General features: G+C 50.2%; 1 protein-coding gene across 1 annotated transcript; it reads right to left on the bottom strand.

The window, feature by feature from the left end:
* Positions 1 to 18,398: 18,398 nt before the first annotated feature.
* TMEM187 (transmembrane protein 187) lies at positions 18,399 to 20,384 on the bottom strand. Its single transcript, XM_032397473.1, is given in 5 exon segments — positions 18,399 to 18,606; positions 18,608 to 18,734; positions 18,737 to 18,931; positions 18,934 to 19,139; positions 20,341 to 20,384. Coding segments are annotated over 5 exon segments (780 nt in total).
* Positions 20,385 to 23,093: the final 2,709 nt, after the last annotated feature.

The following is a 23,093-nucleotide window of genomic DNA, read 5'->3' on the forward strand; positions in this document are numbered from 1 at the left end:
TCAAGTAACACTGTAGATAACAAATATGCTATGGGGGAAATGTGTGTCTCCTTCATGTGTTTATTAAGAGGGCTGGGGTGAATATGCTAGGGTGTTGAACAGCTTTATTAAGATATAATTCATCCCCACCAGCAGTGGATAAGAGTTCCAATATCTCCGTGTTCTCATCAACACTTGGTACTATCCATGCAGTTGATGACAGCCTTTCTAGTAGGTGTGAAGTACTATCTTACTGCACTTTTGATTTCCACACCCCTAGTGACTGATGATGTTGAGCATCTTTTCATGTGCAGGATCATTTCCATCAGCTTAAAGAACTACCCGCTATATTTCTTACAGAACGGGTAGGCGAGCATCAAGTTGCCCCAGCCTTTGCCGGAAATGTATTTATTTTGTCGCCACCTTCTTCTTCTCCTCCTCCCCCTCCTCCTCCTCCCCCTCTCCCTGCCCCTCCCCCTCCCCCTCCTCCTCCTCCTCCTCCTCCTCCTCCTTCTTCTTCTTCTTTTGCCTTCATTTTTAAAGGTTACTCTTCTGGGTATAGAACTCCGCATTGGCCATCTTTGTCTTTCAACCCCTACAGGCGCTGTCCCATCACCTTTTGGTCTTTCTGTTGGATAGTCAGCAGTCTGTCTTCACAGTGCCTTTACTGGCTACTTTGAATAGTCCTTCTCTGTCTGGGATTTTCAACAGTTTACCTTTGATGTACAGGGTTGTGATTTTCTTTGTATCTATGTTGTTTAATATTTGTAATTTGGTGACCTCCTTGAATCTGGGGATTTGGAAGATTCTCAGCCATTATCTCAAGTATTCCTTCCATCCTTATCTCAAGTCATGCCTCTGCTGTTTGTTCTCCAAAATGTACATTTTGTCCAACTTTTATAGCTGTTTTCTGTAAGGTTTAGTCTAATATGCTCTATCATGGCCAGAGTCAGAAGTATCCAAAAGTTATTCTTCACTCCTCCCAGGCCCCCACTCAAGGCCAACACCAAAGAACCAACACATCTCGTCTTCTCCCATTTGCCTTGTACCATCTCCACTGCCCCCACCTGGGCCTGGGCCACCAGCATCTCTGCCATCCTGCTGTGGGCACCCCACCCCTGCCTCACCCTCTGGCCTCCTCCCCTACCCTTCAGGGAGCTCAGCACAGTCCAACTTCTCAGTCCTCAGTTCTGTCAATGTGAGCACAGCAGGGTCGCATCACAACAAAAATAAATAAGATGTTAAACTCTGCCACTGGTTTCCTCTCATTCACGACAGATATGTGCACAGGCAAATCTAACCTGCATCCCTTCACCTTACTCTCGGTTGGTTTACAAACCACTAGTGGTGGGTGGGTTGCTTTGGTTTGGTTTCGCTTTTTTCTAAAGATCTCCAAGAGCCAAGCTTCTAGTCTACCAGCCACCAGTCGCTGTAACAACCTTGAAGAAGCGTTACACTGTCAGCAGGAGGATCTAGAATGAAGCGCCAGAAGTCAGGGCTGCCTATCAAGTAGAGGCAAAGGCCAGGCGGGCAGAGGGACGGGGACCCGTGGTATCCTAAGCACAGGACAGCAGAGAAGCGACGCTCACCTCGGGAGCAACTAGAAGAGAGGGTCAACTTCTCTTACCCCCTTCATTTTGTGTTACCTCACCAGATTACAAATGTGACACCAGAAGTATCCCCCCTGCTGTTGTTTTTCTAGAAGAGAATGAAAGTCAGCAGGCGAAAACAGTGAATGGAGACCTCCCTCTTGGGTTGGGTTTTCTGCTGAGTCACTGCCTTCATGGCTACCCGAGATAGCCGACTCCCCCACTTTCAGCTTGTTGCTAAGGCAACCAGTGAGCAGACTGGGAGTCAAGCCAACCTGGGATCAGAGGGAGTCCCATTCCCGGCCACCATGTGGCCCTTTTTTTTTTCCCCTAGCCAGAACATTTTTAGAGTCCATTTTTTTTTTAAAAAAAAACAAACTTTTCCTTTTAAAAATACCTGCTCATTACAAAGACATCCAAACAGTACAGAAGAAGAAGAACACTTTCTCACTTTCCCAGCCCAGACTCTCCCCGAGCAAGGGTGGCCCCACGAACCAGCACCGTCACCTCCCATGACTCAAACTACACTCACCGTCCTGCACCTTCCGGGCTCCACACAGATAAACCTCACTTTCGTTCTTCTGCAGAGCTGCCCAGTAGACACTGTATGAATATACACTATATAGAGATTCAACTGGTACTCTGGGGAGGGTCAGTCCGATTGTTTCCAGTTTTTCTGTCTGTGCCTTTACCATCATAAACAGTCCAGAATCCCTGCATGTGTAGTTTTGCAGACTTAGGCAAGGGTATCTTTAGCTGAGACTTCTAGAAGCCAGATTACTAGGTCATTTTGCTAAAGTGGCCTCCAAAACAATGGGTTTGGGCAAAAGTTTCACCTTTGCAAATCTAATCAGTGAAAAAGCATAGTTTGCTTTTTATTTGCATTTCAGTATGAGTGAGGTTAAACATTCCTTTATTGTCTTCACTGGCTTTTGAAGTTCCTTTCTTTAAAAAAAAAAAAAAAAGGTTTATTTATTTATTTATTTGAGAGAGAGAGAGTGAGCAGCAACGTGGGAGGGGGGAGTGGGGGGGGGGCAGGGCAGAGGAAGAATCTCAAGCAGATTCCAAGCTGAACTCATAGCCCAATGCAGGGCTCCATCTCATGACCCTGAGATCACGACCTGAGCCTAAACCAAGAGTCAGACGGTCAATTGATTGACTGAGCCACCCAGGCCCCCCAAAGTTCCTTTCTGTGCACAATTTGGTCAGATCTGTGGTCAGATTTCCACAACTTTTTCTTATTGGTATGAAGAGTTCTTTCCATATTCTTGATCATAACCTTGATCTGGGCACACATGTGTTGTGAATATTCTACCCTGGTTTGTGATGTGTCTTTAACTTTGTGGTAGTTTCCATGCAAAAATTTACTAATCTTTTTCTTTACGGCTTCTCTCTCTCTGTCAAATAAATAAATAAAATCTTTAAAAAAAAAAAAAGCTTTTCCCAGTTCAAGATCATTTTGAAAGGTCACTTATATTTTCTTTGTTATGAGTTTATCTTTTAATGTTTAAATGTTTTATGCAAAAGACCAACATTGATCTGACACACAGAGAATGTGCCCGACAAACAGAGGATACACGCTTTTCAAGCTTATACAAAACATTCAGAAAAATATCGTGCTGTGGGCCACAGAGAAAATGTTAACCAATTCCAAGAAATGGAAATCAGATTACTGAGCACAATGCAAAGAAATTCGGATGAACCAGGAAAAGACAGCCCTTCCTCCCTACAGAATCTCCAACTGGAAATTTTTTAAAATATTTTATTTTCTGTTTCTTTAAGTAGGCTCCACACCCAACATGGGCCTCAAAGTCACAACCTCAAGATGAAGAGTTATATGCTCTACCCACTGAGCCAACCAGGGGCCCCTTCAACTAGAAGTTTTAAGACACCCTTCTAAATAAAGTTTGGGTTGAGGAAGAAATTCAAATGAAAAATACTAAATACTACATATAACTTTATGCCCATACCTTTGGAATTCTAGATTAACTGAACGACTTTCTTTGAAAAAGAGAAATCTCCAAACCTGTCTCAAAAAGAAGTAGAGGGCGCCTGGGTAGCTCAGTCGTTAAGCGTCTGCCTTCGGCTCAGGTCACGATCCCGGGGTCCTGGGATCGAGCCCCGCATCGGGCTCCCTGCTCGGCGGGAAGCCAGCTTCTCCCTCTCCCACTCTCCCTGCTTGTGTTCCCTCTCTCGCTGTGTCTCTCTCTGTCAAATAAATAAATGAAATCTTAAAAAAACTCATATATGGGGTGAACTGCCAGGTCAGAGGCCCTGCCATGTGACAGGCGCAATCCATGGTCGTGTTAGATAAACTGTTCTTGGCTTTCATAGAGGCAGTCACGCAAGGTGGCGAGCCCAGGAAGCGAGTATTAGAAGACACGAACACTTCCCACACTCGGAGGCCCTGCCCAGATGAGGCATGTAGGGGGTTGGGGGCCACATCTGGTCCTGCCAGTGTGGCCATCTGGCTTTGGACACTATTCTGCATCTTTGGCTAATTAACTTGGGAACCGAACACAACCTACTTTAAGAATGTGTATGGTCTCTTTTTACCTTGTGCGTGGCCACCAGAGCCGCCAGACCCATCAGGGGTTATAAAGGGGGTCCCCGCCCCACTTTCCAATTGTAGCTGTTGGCTATGGGCCCCCTAAAAGACCACAGGAAAAACCTGTTGATCAAGCAAAGCTGAGTTTATTGGACTCACTGCAATGAGGAAGAGCACCGCCTCAACAGAGGAAACTAGCAGAAACACACAGAGCCTTGAGAGTCCAAGGTTATGACATCATCACATTGGATTTGTGGCCACAGCCTAGAGGCATGACTCAGAAAGAGCCGAGACGAGGCTCCACGAAGCGTTGGGTCACAGTCTTACCTTCCGGGAATGAGTATGTTCTGGCGCTAGAAGTGACTTGACTTTGCTCTTACCCAGTTTGACAACGGAATGAGAAAGGATCCCTGTCGCAGTTTCCCGTGGGGACAGGAAGTCTTGAGTGACGTCAGTGCGGTTTAACGCAGGGCTAGGAAAGGATGTCGGTTTCAGATTTCACAACTAAGACCCCTGAGCCCGTGGTGGCTCCCACTCCCCTAGAAGTCAAGCAAAATCAAGCTTCTTGGAAGTGTGAGGTCAAGGGTGGGGTGTTTTTAATTCGGTTTCTCGGGTCTGGTTTAAGGCGGGACGTTCAGCGAGGACATGTGATGGGGATTGCGTGAAGCCGTTTAGGACTGGTGGGTGCTTCAAGGCGCAGGCTTTGGAGGGAGCCAGGGAAAGACCCACTGAGCCAGCTAGTGTTCTCTGGTGGGAGCTGTTACCCTGATGAGGGCTAGTTGATTAATTTAATGTTTGGATAAATGGATTTTGAGGAAGTTCCTGAAATAAACAATCAAGTTATTTGCAACTTCCTCTTCCTAGACGAGAATTTCCTGGCATACTAAAGGCATGTGAGTACTGGGAGACCAGAGGCTGGGTGATTATCTATGGTTTCAGTTCTCGGCTGAGTAGCTCACATTCTGAGGTCAAAAGCTGCCGCATCTGGGGGAAGCCACCTCTCCTTGGAGCTTGCTGAGGGGCGTAACTGAGCAGAACTGGCCCTCCCAGTGCCACCAGCTGTCCTCTGCTCAAGTCACCCTGTCTCATCTAGAAGTGGTAGAGCCTCTAGCCACTGTTTGGCACCACCAGGAGATAGTGGGCTTCACAAGCTCCTACCCACAAGCATCTCCTACTGAAGGGCCGCCAGCGGCAAGAACTGTGGGGTAAGCAAGGCTGAGGGGTGAGGCAGGAGTCCTCGTGCAAGGGAGTGCTTGGAATTGGGTACAAGGGTCATGTTTGAAAATGAACACCATTGAGATTAAGAACCAGAAGGAGAATAGCTACAGGAGTCCTGAAAAGCAACGGACTTGGTCTCCAGTATCTTAACGGGGATTTGGTATAACTGAAGGGAGGAGCAATCGATGGTACAAATATAATCATTACATGTGTCTGCTTCCATAGAGTTGAGACTACTCCCAAGACTGGGGAAAACGGTGAACCCGGTGCTGAAGAGAATCAGACAAGCTGAAGAGAAAGTGGGGCCAGTTCTGCTCAATTACGCCCCTCAGCAAGCTCCAAGGAGAGGTGGCTTCCCTCAGATGCGGCAGCTTTTGACCTCAGAATGTGAGCTACTCAGCCGAGAACTGAAACCATAGATAATCGAGTTCGGCCCAGTGAAAAGACTAGAATCCAGGCTGGCAAGACGATTCTAGCAAATGGAACCGCAGGACACTTTGCTGACTGATAAGGGGCTCTCCCGCTGGGCTCACGGCCACCGTGTGTCTCCTGCCACCAAAGTCAGAGCTAGGGCAGGGGGATGAACCCTCTCCACGGTGGGTGGGGGCAGTCAGAAGAGGAACACTGACCGGCATCTCACTAAACGACACTTGATAGCGGAAAGACCGCAGCTCTCTTGCGTGTTGGTTAGTTTTTCTCTTTGGTGGTGTCGCTACAGGAAATGGGTACAAAACAGGGTCCTCCGCTACATTTTCTAACTCGTTTTTATGTAGAAACCCACTCTTTTGTGGCATGGTGTTAATTCTGTAATCACCCAACTGACTACATTTGCTTATTTCTTAGAATTCTTTTTCAGTTGATTCTCTTGGAATTTTCCGTTGTACAATCATCTTATTTGCAAATAATGAGAACTTTGCTTTGTCCTTTCCAACATATATTCCTTGTATTTCTCTTTTTCAATGTCAAATAATAGCGGTGGTCATGAGGATATCATCTTGTTCTTGGCTAATGAAAATGCTCCCGGGTTTCACCATTAGGCATAGCACTGCCTTTTGGCTTGAGATATGTATTTGTCTTTTTATTTTTTTAAGATTTTATTTATTTGAGAGAGAGAGAGAGAGAACATGAGCAAGGGGAAGGGCAGAGGGAGAAGCAGACTTCTTCTGGACCCCAGGATCATGACCCGAAGGCAGACGTTTAACCGACTGAGCCACCCAGGCTCCCCGAGATCTATATTCCTGAAAAAAGACATGGCTGGAATGATATTACCCATTCCACTTGCTCTTCTAGAACATTTCCACTATCCCACCAAGAAGTGGAGTCTCCTTGGCCCTGGGTGGGCCTCTCTGTGCCTTGACGAGATGCAGGCTGGCAGAAGGGACACGGGTGACGTCCAAGGCCGGATCCCTCCCACGGGATGCTCTCCCTTGGAAGCAAACGCCACGCTGTGAGGAAGGCCCTGTGTACAGAGGAACCAGCTGACGTCCAGCACCAACTCCCCATGCCGCAGACGGCGGGATGAGCCCTGCTCACCTTGCAGGTTCACCAGCATAACGAGCGCTCGGCCTTGTTCGAAGCCACTATTTCGGGGGAGTTCATAGTTACCTGGAACATCATCTATTCTGATTCTTAGGTCATGAAGAGAAGTGAATTTCATCAAGTATTTTTTTCTTTTACTTTATTATTGTGGTAAAATATGCATATAAAATTTACTATTTCAACCATTTTTAACTGTATAGCTCCGTGGCATTGAAGTTCAGATCATTCGTATTGCCGTGTGACCATCCCCACCATCCATCCCCTGAATGTTTCCATCTTCCCAAACTGAAATCTGGCCCGATTAGGCATTTGCTCCCCAGCCCGCCCCCCAGTCCCTGGCACCCACCGTCCTACTTTCTGTCTCTCTGAGTTTGCCTGCTGCAGGCATCTCATAGGATGGAATCATACACTAGGTATCCTTTTATATCTTGGCTTCTTTCACTCAGGATGTTCTCAAGATTCATCAGTGTTGAAACATGTATCAGAATTTTATTCCTTTTTTGAGACTCAGTGCTGAGTGCGGAGCCCGACTCGGGGCTCGATCCCACGACCCTGAGATCATGATCTGAGCCGAAACCAAGAATTGGCCACTTCACTGACTGAGCCACCCAGGCGCCTCCAAAATAAAATCTTCTTTAAAAAAAAAAAAAGAATTTTATTCCCTTTTAAGGTTGAATAACATTCCATTGTATGTCTCTATCACATTTTGTTTATCCATCCATCAGTTAATGGGCACTTGGGTGGCTTCCACCTTTCAGCTGCCGTGAACACTGGTGTAGGAGTGTCTGTTCCAGCCCCTGCCTGCATGCAGTTCCTTTGAGTGGACACCCAGAAGTGAAATTGCTTCAAATACCTTTTTGACATCTACTGATGTCATGTTTTACTGCAATAGTGCCCTTTTCTCATTCTTCAAAGAGTCCTTCTGTAGACGATAAATCATATGGGCATAGTTCAATACAGTGAAGCTACAGATATTATTTCTACTCTCTGGGTGAAAGGAGGAAGTTCAGAGAGGTCAGGTGAGCTGCTCAAGGCCACACGGCGAAGTGGGCAGAATTCAGCCAGTTCAACTAAAAGTGCTATTTCTTCTGCCTGGAGTAGTCCCTCTACTCTCACCCACGACACAATGTCACATTTTCTGACTGTATATTTGTGTGTGTGCGTGCGTGCGTGTGTGTTTATTAAATCCCTCTCCTCTATTAGATCAGGAGCCCCATGGGAGTCCAAACCAGGCCAGTCTCATTCATGACCATCCTGCAAGGTGTATTCATTTCTTAACCTGCTTTTGGATTATATTAACTAATATTTTTATTTTCAAAACGTGGATCAATACTTATTAGTGATAATGATCTGCAGTTTTCTTTGTGGTGTGTGTGTAGGGGGGTGTTATCTTTGTCAACTCTGGAAACCAGTTTCATTCATTCGGTCAGCCTGAACTCTTGGAATGAACCCACAGAGAGTCTGTCTGTGTGCTGCTAATGTTCTCCTGCAAGGAGAAGGTTCTTCTGGTTTCATAAAACCCATTTGGAGGTTTTTCTTTATTTTATTTAATACACTAGTCAATTTCCCTGCTCTCCTAGCTGTCCCACGGTGGGAGTGTGCCTTAAAACTGAAATCGGACCAGATTTCAGTTTGGGAAGATGGAAACATTCAGGGGACGGATGGTGGGGGTGGTCACACGGCAGTACGAATGATCTGAAAGGCCTGACGCTGTTGCAGGGCTGGCTGGCTGATGTCTCTCCCCATTTTCTTCTCTGCTCAGCTGTTCTCTTTCTTCTGGGGTCAACTTTGGCCATGTCAATTTCCCTGCTCTCCTAGCTGTCCCACGGTGGGAGTGTGCCTTAAAACCCTGCTACCCACGGCCCACTGGGGTGCCGAGGGCCCCTCCCACCAAAGCCAGGAAGTCTGGAACAAAGCCAGGAGAGGCCCTGCCCAGAGCCTGTGGCTCTCCCATGGCTCAGGGCCACAGACCCAGAAAGCACCTCACCTCCAGTTACTGCTGATGGAGCGTGAGGAGCCCTGCCCTGAGGGCCCCCAGTGCTTCTCCCTGCTGGGCTGTCCTCCCCGCAACCCCTCTTCTCCTTCTCTGCCGCCCTTGCCTCTGGCTCTCCCCACTAGGGCAGACATAGAGGAAGAGATGCTCAACCTCATTAGTCAAGGGGAAATGCAAGAGAAAAGCAGAAGACAGTCTCTCTCTCTCACACACACACACACACACACACTAGAATGATTACACTAAAAGGACTGGTCGTACCAAGTGTCGGTGAGGACAGGGGAAGTGTAAACTTGGACAGCCACTACGGATACTATGGATAACTACTGGGCAGTTTCTGCTTTTTTCTTTTCTTCTCTTTCTTTCCTTTTTTTAAGGAGCTAGAAGTTTATTGAGTATACCCCAAGGGAGCAGAGAGGAGAGGCTATCTGCTGTTGGGCAGTTTCTTATGAACTTGAACTTCACCTACCCTAGCAAGCGATTCCACTTCTAAGTTACACCAAAAAGGAATGACTGCATATGTCCACACAAAGACCTTGTCCGTAGCAGCTGGAAACAGCCCAAATGCTCACCAACAAAATGAACAGATCCACAAACCTGTCCAATATCCACACTGATGCAGGCTGGGTGGGTCTGAGGACCCAGAGGGGCTTCCAGAGGACCAGCCACGAGGGTCCTTGGCTTCATGCAGGAAAGAAATCAACTGCGAGCCAAGAGAAAGTGAGAGTAGAGTTTATCAAAGACCTACGAGAGTGTAGATAGAGACTCAGGAAGGAAAAGGGAATGAGTTTATCTGGGGTTTTTATTGAGGACGACGGTCTGGTGCGTGTCCCCTCAGTAACCCAGGAACAAACATGAGTATGTAGATGTCCTCCGTAAGTCACCTATGCCCTGGAGCCAGGGGTCTTGAGGAGCCAGTGGGCTTGGAAAATGTTCTGGACGACCCTGTCCGGTCACCCCTTAGGTGTTATCTGTTGACTGGAAGACTCCAAAAAATCATTAAATCCTTGACCTTCACAAGGAGGACATAGACTATCTGTTCTAGGAGGCATGTGTAAGGCGGGGGCGTAGCTCCTAGCAAGAACAGAAACAGGAAAAGGAGCGAAAAAAAGCCGTTCTTCATGGGGTCCCTTTAGTTTCCTTGTCTCAATACTATGGAATACCACTCAGTAACAGAAAGGAATGTACGTGCTATTATGGGTATGAATGTCACAGGTCATATGCTTCCATTTATGTGAACTTCCAGAACATGCAAAACCAATCTGTGGTGATAGAGGTCACAATCGTGTGTGTGAAGTTCGAGTCGTGTACTTAAAAGGCTCATAGAAAGAATTTATGTCAGCTTTTCATGCTATAAGATTCACTTGAAGTACCATCACCCACCAGTGTTATTATGTAGTTATTTTTATTAATGTAGTTGTATTTTAAAATTCTCACGATGATTTGTAAAACTTGTATGGTAATTGCGTGTGTGTGTGTTTATTGACTTCTGACCGAATCGCGCTGGGCTCCAAAAATGTGGTCTGACAGCACGTCTTCAGACTTACTTGCTTCTTGCTTTATGGCTTTCGATGCCACTCACAGACGTGGGGGGCCCGGGGGGCCGCCGGCCCATCAGAGCGCCGGGAGTCATGGGCTGGTTCACGTTTCCTGCAACTGCACAGAACTGTTCTTTTTTTTGACCTAAATACCTTCTAGGGAAGCCCATAGAAACCTCCCTCTCTGATGCTAGATTTGTCCAGTTCTCCTTGGAGTTCTGTCAATTTTTGCTTTATGTGTTTTGAAACTGTTTTAACATTATTCCAAAATGTTCTTGTTTTGTCCCAAAGCTCATTCTGTCCGATGGCTCTACCAGCCATCTCGGTTAGCAGGTGCCGAAGTGTATCTTTTTTCTCATTCTTTCACATGTAATCTTGCGCAGTCATGTTTTAGGTGTGTCCCTAGTAAACAGCATATGCCTGGACATTGTGGTTTTGATACGCTATGACAATCTCTGACCGTGTCCCTGTCTGAAGTCCCCTCAGAGGTGGTATCTGTTGTTTGTGGTGGGTCTGGCTCAGTCCCTTGTGGGAGTCACAGGCTCAGCTCCCCAAACCTGTTGGGGTTGTACAATGTAAGCAACAATCATCTGGGGGAAAAAAGCCCATCCAAATGGCAGCGATGAAGAGTTTCACGTTGGAAAACATTTCTGAACCGCTTGCCGGGCAAGGGCAGGGTTCTCTCTAGTGAAGGCGGTGTTGCAGGCCTCCTGTGTCCACACCGGGCCCCCACCGCATCCTAGTGCACGTGCTATTGCAGTTCTGATGAGAGGCTTTTGAAAATTAAGAATGTGTTTTCAAAGCTTCACACCCACTAGAATGGCCATAAGGAAGCAATAGCAACAAAGGCCGGCCCGTCAGAGTGCCCGTTTATTGACTTCTGACCGAATTGCGCTGGGCTCCGAGAATGCGCTCTGACAGCAGGTCTTCAGACTTACTTACTTTATGGCTACAAAACATCACGGAGTCATGGGCTGTTCCCGCGCACAAGAAACGTATACAGAAATGTTCACGGTAGCATTCTTCGTAAGAGCCAAAAGGTGGAAACGCTGTGCCTGACGAGTGCCTAGGTCATTACTGATGGGCTACAAAATGAATGAACCTTGCAAACACGCTGAGTGAAAGGACCCAGACAAAAAGGCACATATTGAGCGATTCCATTTATACCAGATGTCTATAACAGGTCAATCCACAGAGGCAGAGCGGAGATGAGTGGGTGTCAGGGGCTGGGGGGAAGAGGGAAATGAGGAGTGACTGCTAACGGGTCCAGGGTTTCTTTTCGGATGATGACAATGGTCTGGAATGAGACAGTGGTGATGGTTGCACAACCCTGTGAATATACTAAAAACCACCGAATTGTACCCTTTAAAAGGGTGAACGGTATGGGATGTGACTTCCATCTCAATTTAAAACTGTATTTTCAAAATGATGTTTGGATCCCAAGTCAGCCTGTTGAGGCTTCAGTTACAAACAACAAAGTAGCAGCAACAGGTGGGGAGGGCAGTCTAAAGCCCCGGGGCGAACCCCACCTTGACTACTTCGTACCTGCAGGAACTTGAAGGTCATTCAACTTCTCTAAACTCACTTTCCAAGACAGTAAGCCCTTAATTAATAACTGTTAGCTCTTGCCAGTATGATTCATGTTTCCTCATCTCTAAGGCAAAGTATGAAGGGCACCTTACTATGGGCAGATGCTTGCTAGGCTGCTCACAACCACCACCACCACGCCCCCGCCCCCGGAGCAAGAGAGGCAAGTGAGGTACAGAGAACTTACAGAATACCCCCAAACTAGTCAATGGCAAAAATCAACACCGATTTTTTAAAATGTGGTTAGGGGGCGCCTGGGTGAATCCGTCGGTTGAGCATCCAACTTTTGATTTCTGCCCAGGTCATGATCTCAGGGTCCTGAGATCAAGCCCCACGTTGGGGCTCCATGCTGGGCGTGAAGCCTGCTTGAGATTCCCTCTCTCCCTTTCCCTCTGTTCCTCCTCCCCCCACCCCACTGCTCTCTCTCTCTCTCTCTCTCTTAAAAAAATGTGGTTGGGGCGCCTGGGTGGCTCAGTCGTTAAGCGTCTGCCTTCGGCTCAGGTCGTGATCCTGGGGTCCTGGGATCGAGCCCCGCATCAGGCTCCCTGTTCAGCGGGAAGCCTGTTTCTCCCTCTTCTACTCCCCGTGCTTGTGTTCTCTCTCTTGCTATGTCTCTCTCTGTCAAATAAATAAAATAAAATCTTTAAAAAAAAATGTGGTTGAATACAGAGAACATCAAATTTACCGTCTTAACAGTTTGTAAGCATACAGCTCTGTGGCATTAAGAACATTCCTATTTTGTGCAGCCAACCCCTCCGTCCTTCCGCAGAACTTTCCCATCGTCCCAAACTGAAACTCTGCCCCCATTAGACCCGGACCCCCCCCCCGCCCCCCCCCCCCCCCCCCCCCCCCGGTCCCACTTCCTGTGTCTCTGGATCTGACTGCTCTGGGCACCTCATAGAGGTCGGACTCCTACAGTGTCTGTCCTTTTGTGTCTGGCTTCCCTCACTCAGCGGAATGTCTTCCAGGTTCACCCGTGTTGTAGCAGGTGCCTGAATGTCCCTCCTTTTGAAGACCGAAGAACATTCCGTTGCGTGGATAGACCACATTTAGCTTTTCCATTCATCCCTCGATGGGCCCTTGGGGCTGCTTCTACCTTTTATTTTTTTTAATTAATTAAGTTATTTGTCAGAGAGCGAGAGCGCACAAGCAGGGGGAGCAGCAGGGAGAGGGAGAAGCAGGCTCCCTGCTGAGCAGGGAGCCCGATGCGGGGCTCGATCCCCAGGACCCTGGGATCATGACCTGAGCCAAAGGCAGACGCTTAACGACTGAGCCACCCAGGCGCCCCTGTTTCTACCTTTTGGCTATTGGGAACCATGCTGCTACGAACATGGGTGTGCAAATCTCTCTTCAACCCCCTGCTTTCACTTCTTTTGGGGATACACCCAGAAGTGGCACTGCTGGCTCACATAATTTGCTCAGGCAACCTCTATTTTAAGCCAGGAGAGGCAACCAAGAAGGGAATGACATTCTTGTTCACCCCCATTAGATCAGCAGACAGTAAATCCTCTGACAGCACCGAGTGCTGGTGAGGACAGGGAGCAATGGGAACTCTGGTGGGCAGTCATTTCAGCAACCTCTTTGGCGACAGATTTGGCAACTTCTAGTCAAGTGCAGCCGTGCACGGCAGACACTCTCGTGAAGGGCTCACACATAAGAAGAGAGGCGTGGATGCGGCACCCAAGAAGGGATTACGTCAACGGACGCCCCAGGAGACCCGGGGAAAAACTCGCACTGATCCAGTCCTGCAGGCTGTGGGAGAAGGGTCTGGACGCTGTGTTGCATTTATAGAAAGTTACAAGGCACGCAACACAGTTGCAAATATGGCTAGTGCATATACCCACACACAGGAAAGGAATTAAGAGCACGTGGGGGGATAGGGGATACCTGAGCCTGGGTGGGGGTAACCTCTGGGGCAGGAAGGCAGGGATGGGGCTCATGTCAGGTTTCATGTCTTTCAAAGGAAGAGACCTGAGCCGGCTGAGAGGGTAGCAGCCCACACACCCTGGCAGAGGCCCCAGTGGAAGTCAGGCGGGGCCGAGAAAGAAGAGACAGAAGTAAAACCAGAAGTCAGCGATTCTGAAGAGAAACAGAGGGCAAAGATCAAAGCGAAGGGCAGGAAATGGAAGAAAAGACTAGAAAAACATGACCATGGTTGGAAGGACCTGCTAGGCTACCCTGGCCCAGGCTGCAAACAGCAAGCAGCATGGTCAGCTGAAAGGCAGCAGGGGCTCAAGGGGCACCTAGGAGGAAGACTGCTTGTCTTAGAAACGGGCCCGGGGATTGCTAAAAGGACCCGGGACCCAAGCCTCCATTTGGAAAGGGAAGAGGTGCTCTCCAATCACATTGGAGGACATAAACCACCTGGTTTATGCTCATGCAAAGATTTCAACTCATGGAGATTTCCAGATGTCAGAGGGAAGTGCTTTACCTGTTGGAAATGCCTCTGTCCTCCCAGGCTACAATGAAGCTTTTTTTTTTTTTTAAGATTTTATTTATTTATTTGGCAGAGAGAGAGCACACAAGCGGGGGAACAGCAGAGGGAGAGGGAGAAGCAGGCTTCCCGCTGAGCAGGGAGCCTGATGCGGGGCTCGATCCCAGGACCCTGGGATCATGACCTGAGCTGAAGGCAGACGCTTAACGACTGAGCCCCCCCAGGCGCCCCATACAGTGCAACTTCTTACACACAGTTTTGGCATTTTCTCTCCTCAATTCAACGTGATCACAGAGAGCACCAGCTAATTACAGTTTGGTAAACTGTCATGTTGACAATATCAGCTGAACGGTTTTATTTCTAAATGTAAATTTTAACTATTTTTATAATTACTGTTTTAAATAATTTTTAAAAGATTTTATTTATTTGAGAGAGTGAGAGAGAGCATGAGAGGGGAGAGGGTCAGATGGAGAAGCAGACTCCCTGCTGAGCAGGGAGCCCGATGTGGGACTCCATCCCGGGACTCTGGGATCATGACCTGAGCCAAAGGCAGACACGTAACCAACTGAGCCACCCAGGCTCCCTGTTTTCAATAATTTTTTAAAGGAATCCCTACACCCAACGTGGGGCTCGAACTGACGACCCTGATTGAGATCAAGAGTCGCCCGCTCCACCAATGGAGCCAGACAGGCGCCCCTATTTTTAATAATTTTATAATGAAAATTTTATAGTGAAAAGATCTGAAGCAGCTGGAGGGATGTTAAGGTTTGACAAAGCTATCTGATGAATAGACAAGCATAATCTAGGGACCTGAAAAAATGTCTTAAGAGCAGAAACCCAAAAGCTATGTAGAAAAAGAGAAACATAGAGACATACAGGACCATGTAAATCTTCAACCATGTTACTTTAAAATATCCACAAAGTCAAAACACAAATGATAGATTAAAAAAAATACTTATCATCTGTATGCCAGATGAATGGTTAATCTTTATAATATAAAACAGAGTTCCTACAAATTAAGAAGGAAAAAGACAGGTCAAGAATGAGGAAGAACATGGGGCGCCTGGGTGGCTCAGTCGTTAAGCGTCTGCCTTCGGCTCAGGTCATGGTCCCAGGGTCCTGGGATCGAGCCCCGCATCGGGCTCCCTGCTCAGCGGGAAGCCTGCTTCTCCCTCTCCCAGTCCCCCTGCTCACGTGTGTGCGCTCTCTCTCTCTCTCTCTCTCAAATAAATAAAATTTAAAAAAAAGAAGAATGAGGAAGAACAAATGCATGAGCACCACACACGGTGTCCGTTCGCACAAAGTGGAAAAGCGTGTAACCCCTTTCTGGTGCGTGGAGCGCACACGCAGCTCCCAGCAGCACTGCGCGCAGCCGGTGAAAGCTGGGAAGGAATCAGCGCCCGGATGAGGACGGGGTGAAGGAGCCCGGATCAGCCCCCCGCCAAGGACAGAAGATGCAAGTGCACAGAGTTGCGTGTCCCGTGACAGGGCCACCAGAATCCTGACAGGCCTCTCAGGTGGCTCGTTGTCCGCCCCCACCCCACCCCCACCCCAGCCCAATGAGCCAGTGTCACCTCAACAATCAGCAAAACCAACCCAACTGTTTTCACTGGGGGCCCATCCCCAGGCTGTGGTTATGGGAAAGCAAGGAAGAGAGGCTGAGACATCAGGGAGAGGTAGAGCCACGCAGTGGGCAGGACTTTGGGCAGGGGGGCGGGATGCCGGGTTTCTGCTGCAACTGTCAGCCAAGTGGGACTTCTGGAGTTTTCGTTTCTGTGAAATGAGGGGGTTGGGGCAGATGGTTTCGGAGAGCCCTCCCAGCTTTGGGACCTCTAGACCGTTTAGGCCAAAAGCAGGGAGAGGGCCCCTCTGGTAACCACTGGCCTCTCAGCCTTGCAGCGGTAAGATGGAGAAACAGAGCAGACACAAGGGGTGAGGGATGGGGGTGGGGACAGCCTTCTTCCTCTCCTGGCTCAAACATTGCCGGGCTGAGGCACTCTGCGATGCCGGCCCCAGAACCTGGGGCTCACCAGGGCTGGAGGGGATGCAGGAAGCCGCATGGGGGCAGGGAGAAGAGAACGTTCCGGGCCTCTGGCTTTAGAGGAGTTAGATGATTTAGCAAATAGACAGGACACCCAGTTAAATCTGAATTTAAGATAAACAGTGCAACAATTTCTTAGAATAAGCACTTCTCATGTGATATTTGGGACACGCTGGGCCTAAAACATCATTTGTAGTGCTACATTTTATCTGACAACCTTGGATGGGAGACAGGCAGGACAGAGGGGGCTGGGCTTCTGGAGGTCTCTGCTCTGCCCCGTGTCTCCCCGGGTCCCGGCGTGGTAAAGGGCCCCCTGCGGTCCCCCACCCCCACAGTGGTGTGCCTAGTTCTCCATGAAACTGTCCTGAGTCACCCGAATGTGAGCATGCCACCTGTTTCCTGTGCAGACCCAGTCTGACACAGGAGTGGCATAAAAACCAGAAGGTTCTCAGGCTTATTTATTAAGTATTGCTAAAAATGAAATGAAATCAAATGAGAAGTTATTGCTCAAAGGTGTGGAATGAACAAGGCCGTGCAGACCCCAGCCATTCTCCATGAGGCAAACAGCTACTAAGAGAAAAACAGCAAAAGTGGGGGGAGGAACCACTCAGATACTAGGTGAAGAACCCACCCCATATAAGACCCTGGTCCCCTCTGCCCCCACCCTCCCATCCTCATCCCTACCTGAGCCACCCAAGGAAGCACATCTTCCCCTCCCTCCCGCTGATCTCTCTGAGGTAAGGGTGGCCTCCCTAGAGACACCCATAGCCTTTTTCCTCTTCTAAGGCATATAGAGCCTTCAGGACACTGTCATGGAACAAAGCTGTTTCCCCAAGCAAACGCCACCCTGCTCTTCACCCACTGGCATGCCCTGCCTCCGGGCCCCCAACGCTGAGCCAGGCCACACCATTTGCCTGGGCCTTGTGGGAGGGTTAGAGGTTGGCTGCCCACTGCCCGAGCAGAGGCAAGGCTCACCGGCCCTCAGCTGCGGGCTTCTTCAGGTGATGGCTTGGTTCATGGTTCAGACCCACCACCCACTTGAGAGGTGCCCAGGTGGGACAGAACATCCAGCACAGGTACCCAGTCTCAAAAGCATCTCAACAGTCATAGCAATGGTCCACATGCCAAACTGCAGGCTCCAGGGAGAGGGGCCTTGGGGGACACTGAGCAGGCACACGTGGGCAGCCCACCTGAGATGTCATTCGGCAGAGACAGCGCCCTCTTTAACTCTGCCTTCACCTTTGTCTTTCAAGAACAGATGCCCTTCTGGGGCGCCTGGGTGGCTCAGTCGGTTAAATGCGGGGCGTGTTCCATGACAGTGTCTTGAAGTAAGTAAGTCTCTTTGAAAGTAAGTTGCAGACAGCATAACATTTCACCTCTAAATCTTGAAGCCCATAACTTCGAGGGAAGGGACAGTCTTCCATGTAATCCTCGTATCGTATCACACCCGGGAACTTTAACACCGATGACAGCTGCAGGGGGGTGGGGGTGGTCAGGGCTGCAAGCAGCTTCTTTCCACATTTTGGTTTTCTTTATTTAAGTTTTGTTTTCTTTATTTAAGTAATCTCTACACTCCACATGGGACTCGAACTCACAACCCAGAGATCAAGAGTCGCATGCTCTTCTGACTGAGCCAGCCGGGCGCCCCATTTCTTCTTCTTTTTTTAAGTTTTTTCTTTCCACACTTTAATGTACCTTCCCCTCAGGAGGAGGGCTTTGGCAAGTGTTTAAATTTGTCAGAAACAGGGGCGCCTGGGTGGCTCAGTTGGTTAAGCGACTGCCTTCGGCTCAGGTCATGATCCTGGAGTCCCGGGATCGAGTCCCACATCGGGCTCCCCGCTCAGCAGGGAGTCTGCTTCTCCCTCTGACCCTCCCCCCTCTCATGCTCTCTCTCTCTATCTCATTCTCTCTCTTAAATAAATAAATAAAATCTTAAAAAAAAAAATTTGTCAGAAACAAGAATGAAAAGTGGAACTGGAGCACATCACAGGCTTTGGACCAGAAGGGGCCCGTGAGCCACTGGAAGAGATGCCACGGCGCGAGCTGATGGTCACACAGCTCGAGGACCACAAAGCCCAAGCAGGAGAGCGTGCCCAGAGCCAAGGAGACTCCCGAGGAGGCAGTGCCGTAGTGCCTGTGGGCGCAGGGCCTGGCCCACGGCAGCTGCGATGTGGGCGCCCAGCGCAACCTCAAACCCACAGGGGTGCAGCAGGGCGAGGCCGTAACTGCCCAGGGAGAGACACTTGATGGCAAGGAACAACCTCCCAACCCGTCGAGGGAGAGGCGCCAGGCCACCAGCCATGCAAAGACGGGCAAGGTGAGCCACCGAACCAGGCCATAGACCAGGGCCATGCCAGCAAAGACATCCTTCAGGTAACGAGCCCTCTGCGCCTCCATGGGGCGCCCTGGGGCCCTGGCATTTCTCTGTAGCCAGTACACCCCCAGGAGGACGTAGGCCAAGTTAATGAGTTGAAGGGCATGGCCAGGAAGGCGGGGAGGCTGGCTACGCGGGCTTCGGCATGGTGTTCATAGCCCACTTGGACGAAGATGCCATCGAACACCCCCGTGTAGACGGTGGCCATGCAGAAGCAGCTGGCCACAGCCCCATGGAAGAGGGCCTGCCTGGACTCGGGCTTCACATGGAGCCCTGGGTAGGACTCGGGGCGGCCTCCACTGTCAGTTCAGAATTCAGATAAACCGCTTTTGTAAAACGCGCCTCGGCCTCCCGGCTGAGCCAGCTTCTTCAGCAGGAAGAAGTCCCCATGATTCCCGATGCAGATGGCACGACCTTGCCCCAGAGTGGTGGACGCAGGCCAGAGAGAGGTAGCGGTCCTGCCGACTGGCTGGCAGGAGTGGAAGAGCGTTCTGCCTTTTTCCTCTGTGGTTATGAAAAGAGTGTGGTTAGAAAGAAAACCATCCAAAAGAGAGCCTCCATCTTCCCAACTCTCTGCCTTAGGATCCACCAACAGTTTTCATCAGAAGAAAACAGAAATAAAAGTAAAGCAATACCCACAGTGTGTTCACCTTCTTACTCGTGGCTTCTGGAAGCCTCTAGAATGTTCTCTCCCCTAGGGGTTTCGTGCCCTTCTCTCCTGACCCCCACGCGGTTCTTCTTTCATCTGTGTGCTAGAAAAATCCTGCTCGTTGCCCTAGGTCCCTTAGCACCACTGCATTTAGAGACTTAGACCTTTCTAAGGTCTCTTGTTACAATTCGGAATGGGCTTTCCCACCTCAGCGGTATCATAAATGTTGACATTTCCAGTCAGCCCCAAGCCCTTTTACCCAAATATCCAGAGAACCAATATCTAGAGACTGTTAGCTGTGGTGAGTTCTGGAATCCAAGGCAAGGGATGGGACAGTGCTAGAGGAGAAGGAGGGGAGGGGGGAGGAAAAGAGGAAGGGGAGGAGGAGGGAAGGGGGCAGGAGAAGGAGGGGAAGGTGGGGGAGAGGACGAGGGGAGGAGGACAAGCCTCCCCGCTGTGCTTCTCAGGTGCAAGGCCAGGCGGCATGGCAGTCGGCCCCCAGGCCCGCTCCCTCGGCTAGCCCTCTGCCCTTCCCTGAAGTGCCACACTGTCCCAAGTTGCCTTCTTTCCATTTCCTGCAGTCACAGAAGCAGACCATGGGAAAACCATGTGCACTTATCACTGACTGTCAACTGCTTTGGGGCCAGCTGTGGTGTGAGTTGGCCTAGTAGCCAAGAAAGGTATTTCCATCGTAGAGAGAAAAGGTTCAGTGCTCTGAAAATGAAAATGACTCAAACGCCAAGAGGGCGGCAGGTGGGGTTGAGAGGGACTGTCTGGTTCAAACTCCGGCTCCCCCCACCTTCTAGTTGTGTGACCTCAGCCCTTACGGGTCTGGGCCTCAGTTTGCATACCTGTCCCATGAGATGCTGCCAGGGCCGCCCAGCGGAGGAGTCATCGCGAGGATTAAGTCAGCTCTTATACATAAGGACCACTGCACAGTGTTTACTTCTGAGGCATTGCAATGCCCATACCCCCTCCGGCAATTTAGGCCTGGAAAGGGCAGGGTGGGGTGTGACTCTCTGCTCTCCTTCTTGCTCAGTGAGTCCCTGCTCAATTCCAATTCAATTCAATTCAAGCACCAAGCCAGCACCTCTACTCTTCTTTCTCATGCTTCCACTGGCACATTACCATTTCACTTCTCACCTGGGCCCTGGGCATCCACCTATACTCTCTGGGGAGGGAGCTGCTGAGCCTCCCACTGAGCTTTCTTGTTCCCACTCTGCCTTGGGGGCCCATCGTTAAGGAGGACCACAAGGCCCAGCATTTCCACCAGTGAACTAAAGCCCTCACCCCGACTCTGCATCTCCTCATTGACTATAAGCCTCCTTCTCAGCTCGTGGCTGTGTCACATGCCTCCCCCAAGCCCTTCTCTAACGAGCTTCCAGGTCCAGGTCGGCGGGGGTGGGGGGAACTGCCCCCCCGCCCTGGGGTTCCTATTTCCAGGCTGGCCGCTGCTAACGTGGTCTGCGCACAACAGCCCCCAGCATCTTCCTCAAGTACCGCTGGGCTGGATGGTGCCAGTCCCCAGTTAACACTGGGCTGGCTCTCCACGCCATGCATGATCACATCCCAATCTCCAGGCCACCAAAGTGCCATCCCCATGGAGCCCTGAAAGCTCCCTAGGCCCGGTCTGTCCTTCAGCTAGAATGAGATCCTGCTGTCCTCATTCCCTCCTGCCTCAGGTCTGCTAACACTTTCAACTTGGCCTCCCCATTCAGCTCCTGACTCCAGCTGGGACACCTCACCTGCACCTCTCTGGGGCCTGGCTCTGTGGCATGAATTGCCAGGCCTTTGGGACCTCCTGTCTGCCCGCAAGCATGGATGAGAGCCGGGGACAGGAGTCAAATACTGTCAACTTGATAGAGAAGGAGGTCCGGGAAGGGCGTGGAAAATGACTCCTCTCTCTGGCTGCTGGGCAGAGTCCATCTGAGCCCTTGTGCAAGCTGAAAGTGACATGTCATCAAACCACCTTCCTGAATCCACCAAGAAGACCAGGCTCGGTACTTTATGGCCAAGCTCCTCTGCACACCTGAACTGTCATGACCCTTGCTACACGACACAGATTCCCCCAGCACCTGGCACACGAAGGCCAGAGGCTCAACAGCATTGGCCTGCAGTTCTGGGGTCTTTTGGGGGAAGTCCTGCAAAGCATGACAATATCCTGGCTAAGGTGTTCACACATGTTCCTTAGACTCTCCTGCTTCCTGGGGCTATATGCATTTAAGCAAGAGGCAGTCAGCACAGTGGTGGCTTCTTTCCTGTAGCATTTATGACAACTGCTTGTTGTGTCCCTGACCATCCTGACCACCCTTGCTGCCTTTCTGCCCATGCGGGGATGCCAGCCTCAGGGCTGTAACATGGGACACCCCCAGCAGGTGAGGCCAATCGGGGCCACCTGGCTACCCGAGAAGCCTGGAGCAACGCCAGTGATTCCTGAACTCTAGGGAGAGAATTGCTGAATTCAGGCAGGGCCCTTGGAAACCAGCAGCTCATCTTCCTTATTTTACAGGGGAGGTACTTGGGACCATAGACATGAGGTGAATGCCCAAGGTCATTTAGGGCAGTTGGTGGCACAGTCATTTACAGGGTAAATGTCCTTTGGCTGTCACAGGTCTCTTTGGCCTTTCTCAAAGAAACGCTTCCAAATGCATAAAAACAGAGAGTTACAACATAAATTTAATATGTTTAAAGACGGTATGGAAATAGTTTCGGAAATGTGTGATTCGGTAATATATGTGCTACTTTACTAGTAAATGAAATTACAGAATCTACGGGCAGATTGCAGCTACAATAATTTCCAAGTCGTTATTCTGCCTGCTGGTAAGTCTTGTATTTGAGTTAATTTCAGGATAACTACAACAAAAGCTAAGTGATCTGAAATGATGTGTAACTTCCACTGGTGACAAAGTCACCAGGCTAACACTCTGTGCTCTGTAGCCTACATTCGTAGTTGCAGGAAAGGCCAAATTTCGACTATCAGTTGGTGAAAATACAGATAAAACAAAGCTGAGAGAAAGTGGGAAAACCATCTGTTGGGGCTCCAAGCTCCCAGACACCTGCGCAGGACCCCTGCGCTACAGCCTGAGTCTGACAGTGCAGATGACGGTGCAGTGCCTGGGCGGCCTCCTGCGAGGTTTGGCACATGGAGTTGATGCCAGCACCCACCTCTCAAGGTTGCGGCGAGATCTTACAGTATTGGCGCGAAAAGGCCAGTGATCACCATCCGGGTACTTCCCTCTCTATATTTGCTGGGGGAAATTCAAATCTCGGAGAAGGGCGGACCCGAAAAGCGGCCCTGCGCCTGCGCGTAGGGGCGGGGCGCGGGTCTCTGGGAAGCAGGCGGGGCGGGGTGACGCGAGGTGACGCGGGGCGACGCGGAGCTCTCCCGCGCCCTCCCGCTCGGCTCGGGTACCGCCGGCCTGGCTGCCCGCCCTGCGGCCGGCGGGGCGACGGACGGGAAGCGGTCCCGGGCGCACGGCCCGGCTCCTTTAGTTGGAGCGCCGGCGGTGGCGCCGGCTCCCGAGGGCGGGGCCGGCGAGCCTGGGAGCCGGCACGTCACCGCCCACACGCCCCGCCCCCGACTCCCCCCCCCCCCCCGCCTCGG

This window comes from Phoca vitulina, unplaced genomic scaffold, assembly GCF_004348235.1.
Source record: "Phoca vitulina isolate PV1807 unplaced genomic scaffold, GSC_HSeal_1.0 scaffold99, whole genome shotgun sequence".
Taxonomy (NCBI): Eukaryota; Metazoa; Chordata; class Mammalia; order Carnivora; family Phocidae; genus Phoca; species Phoca vitulina.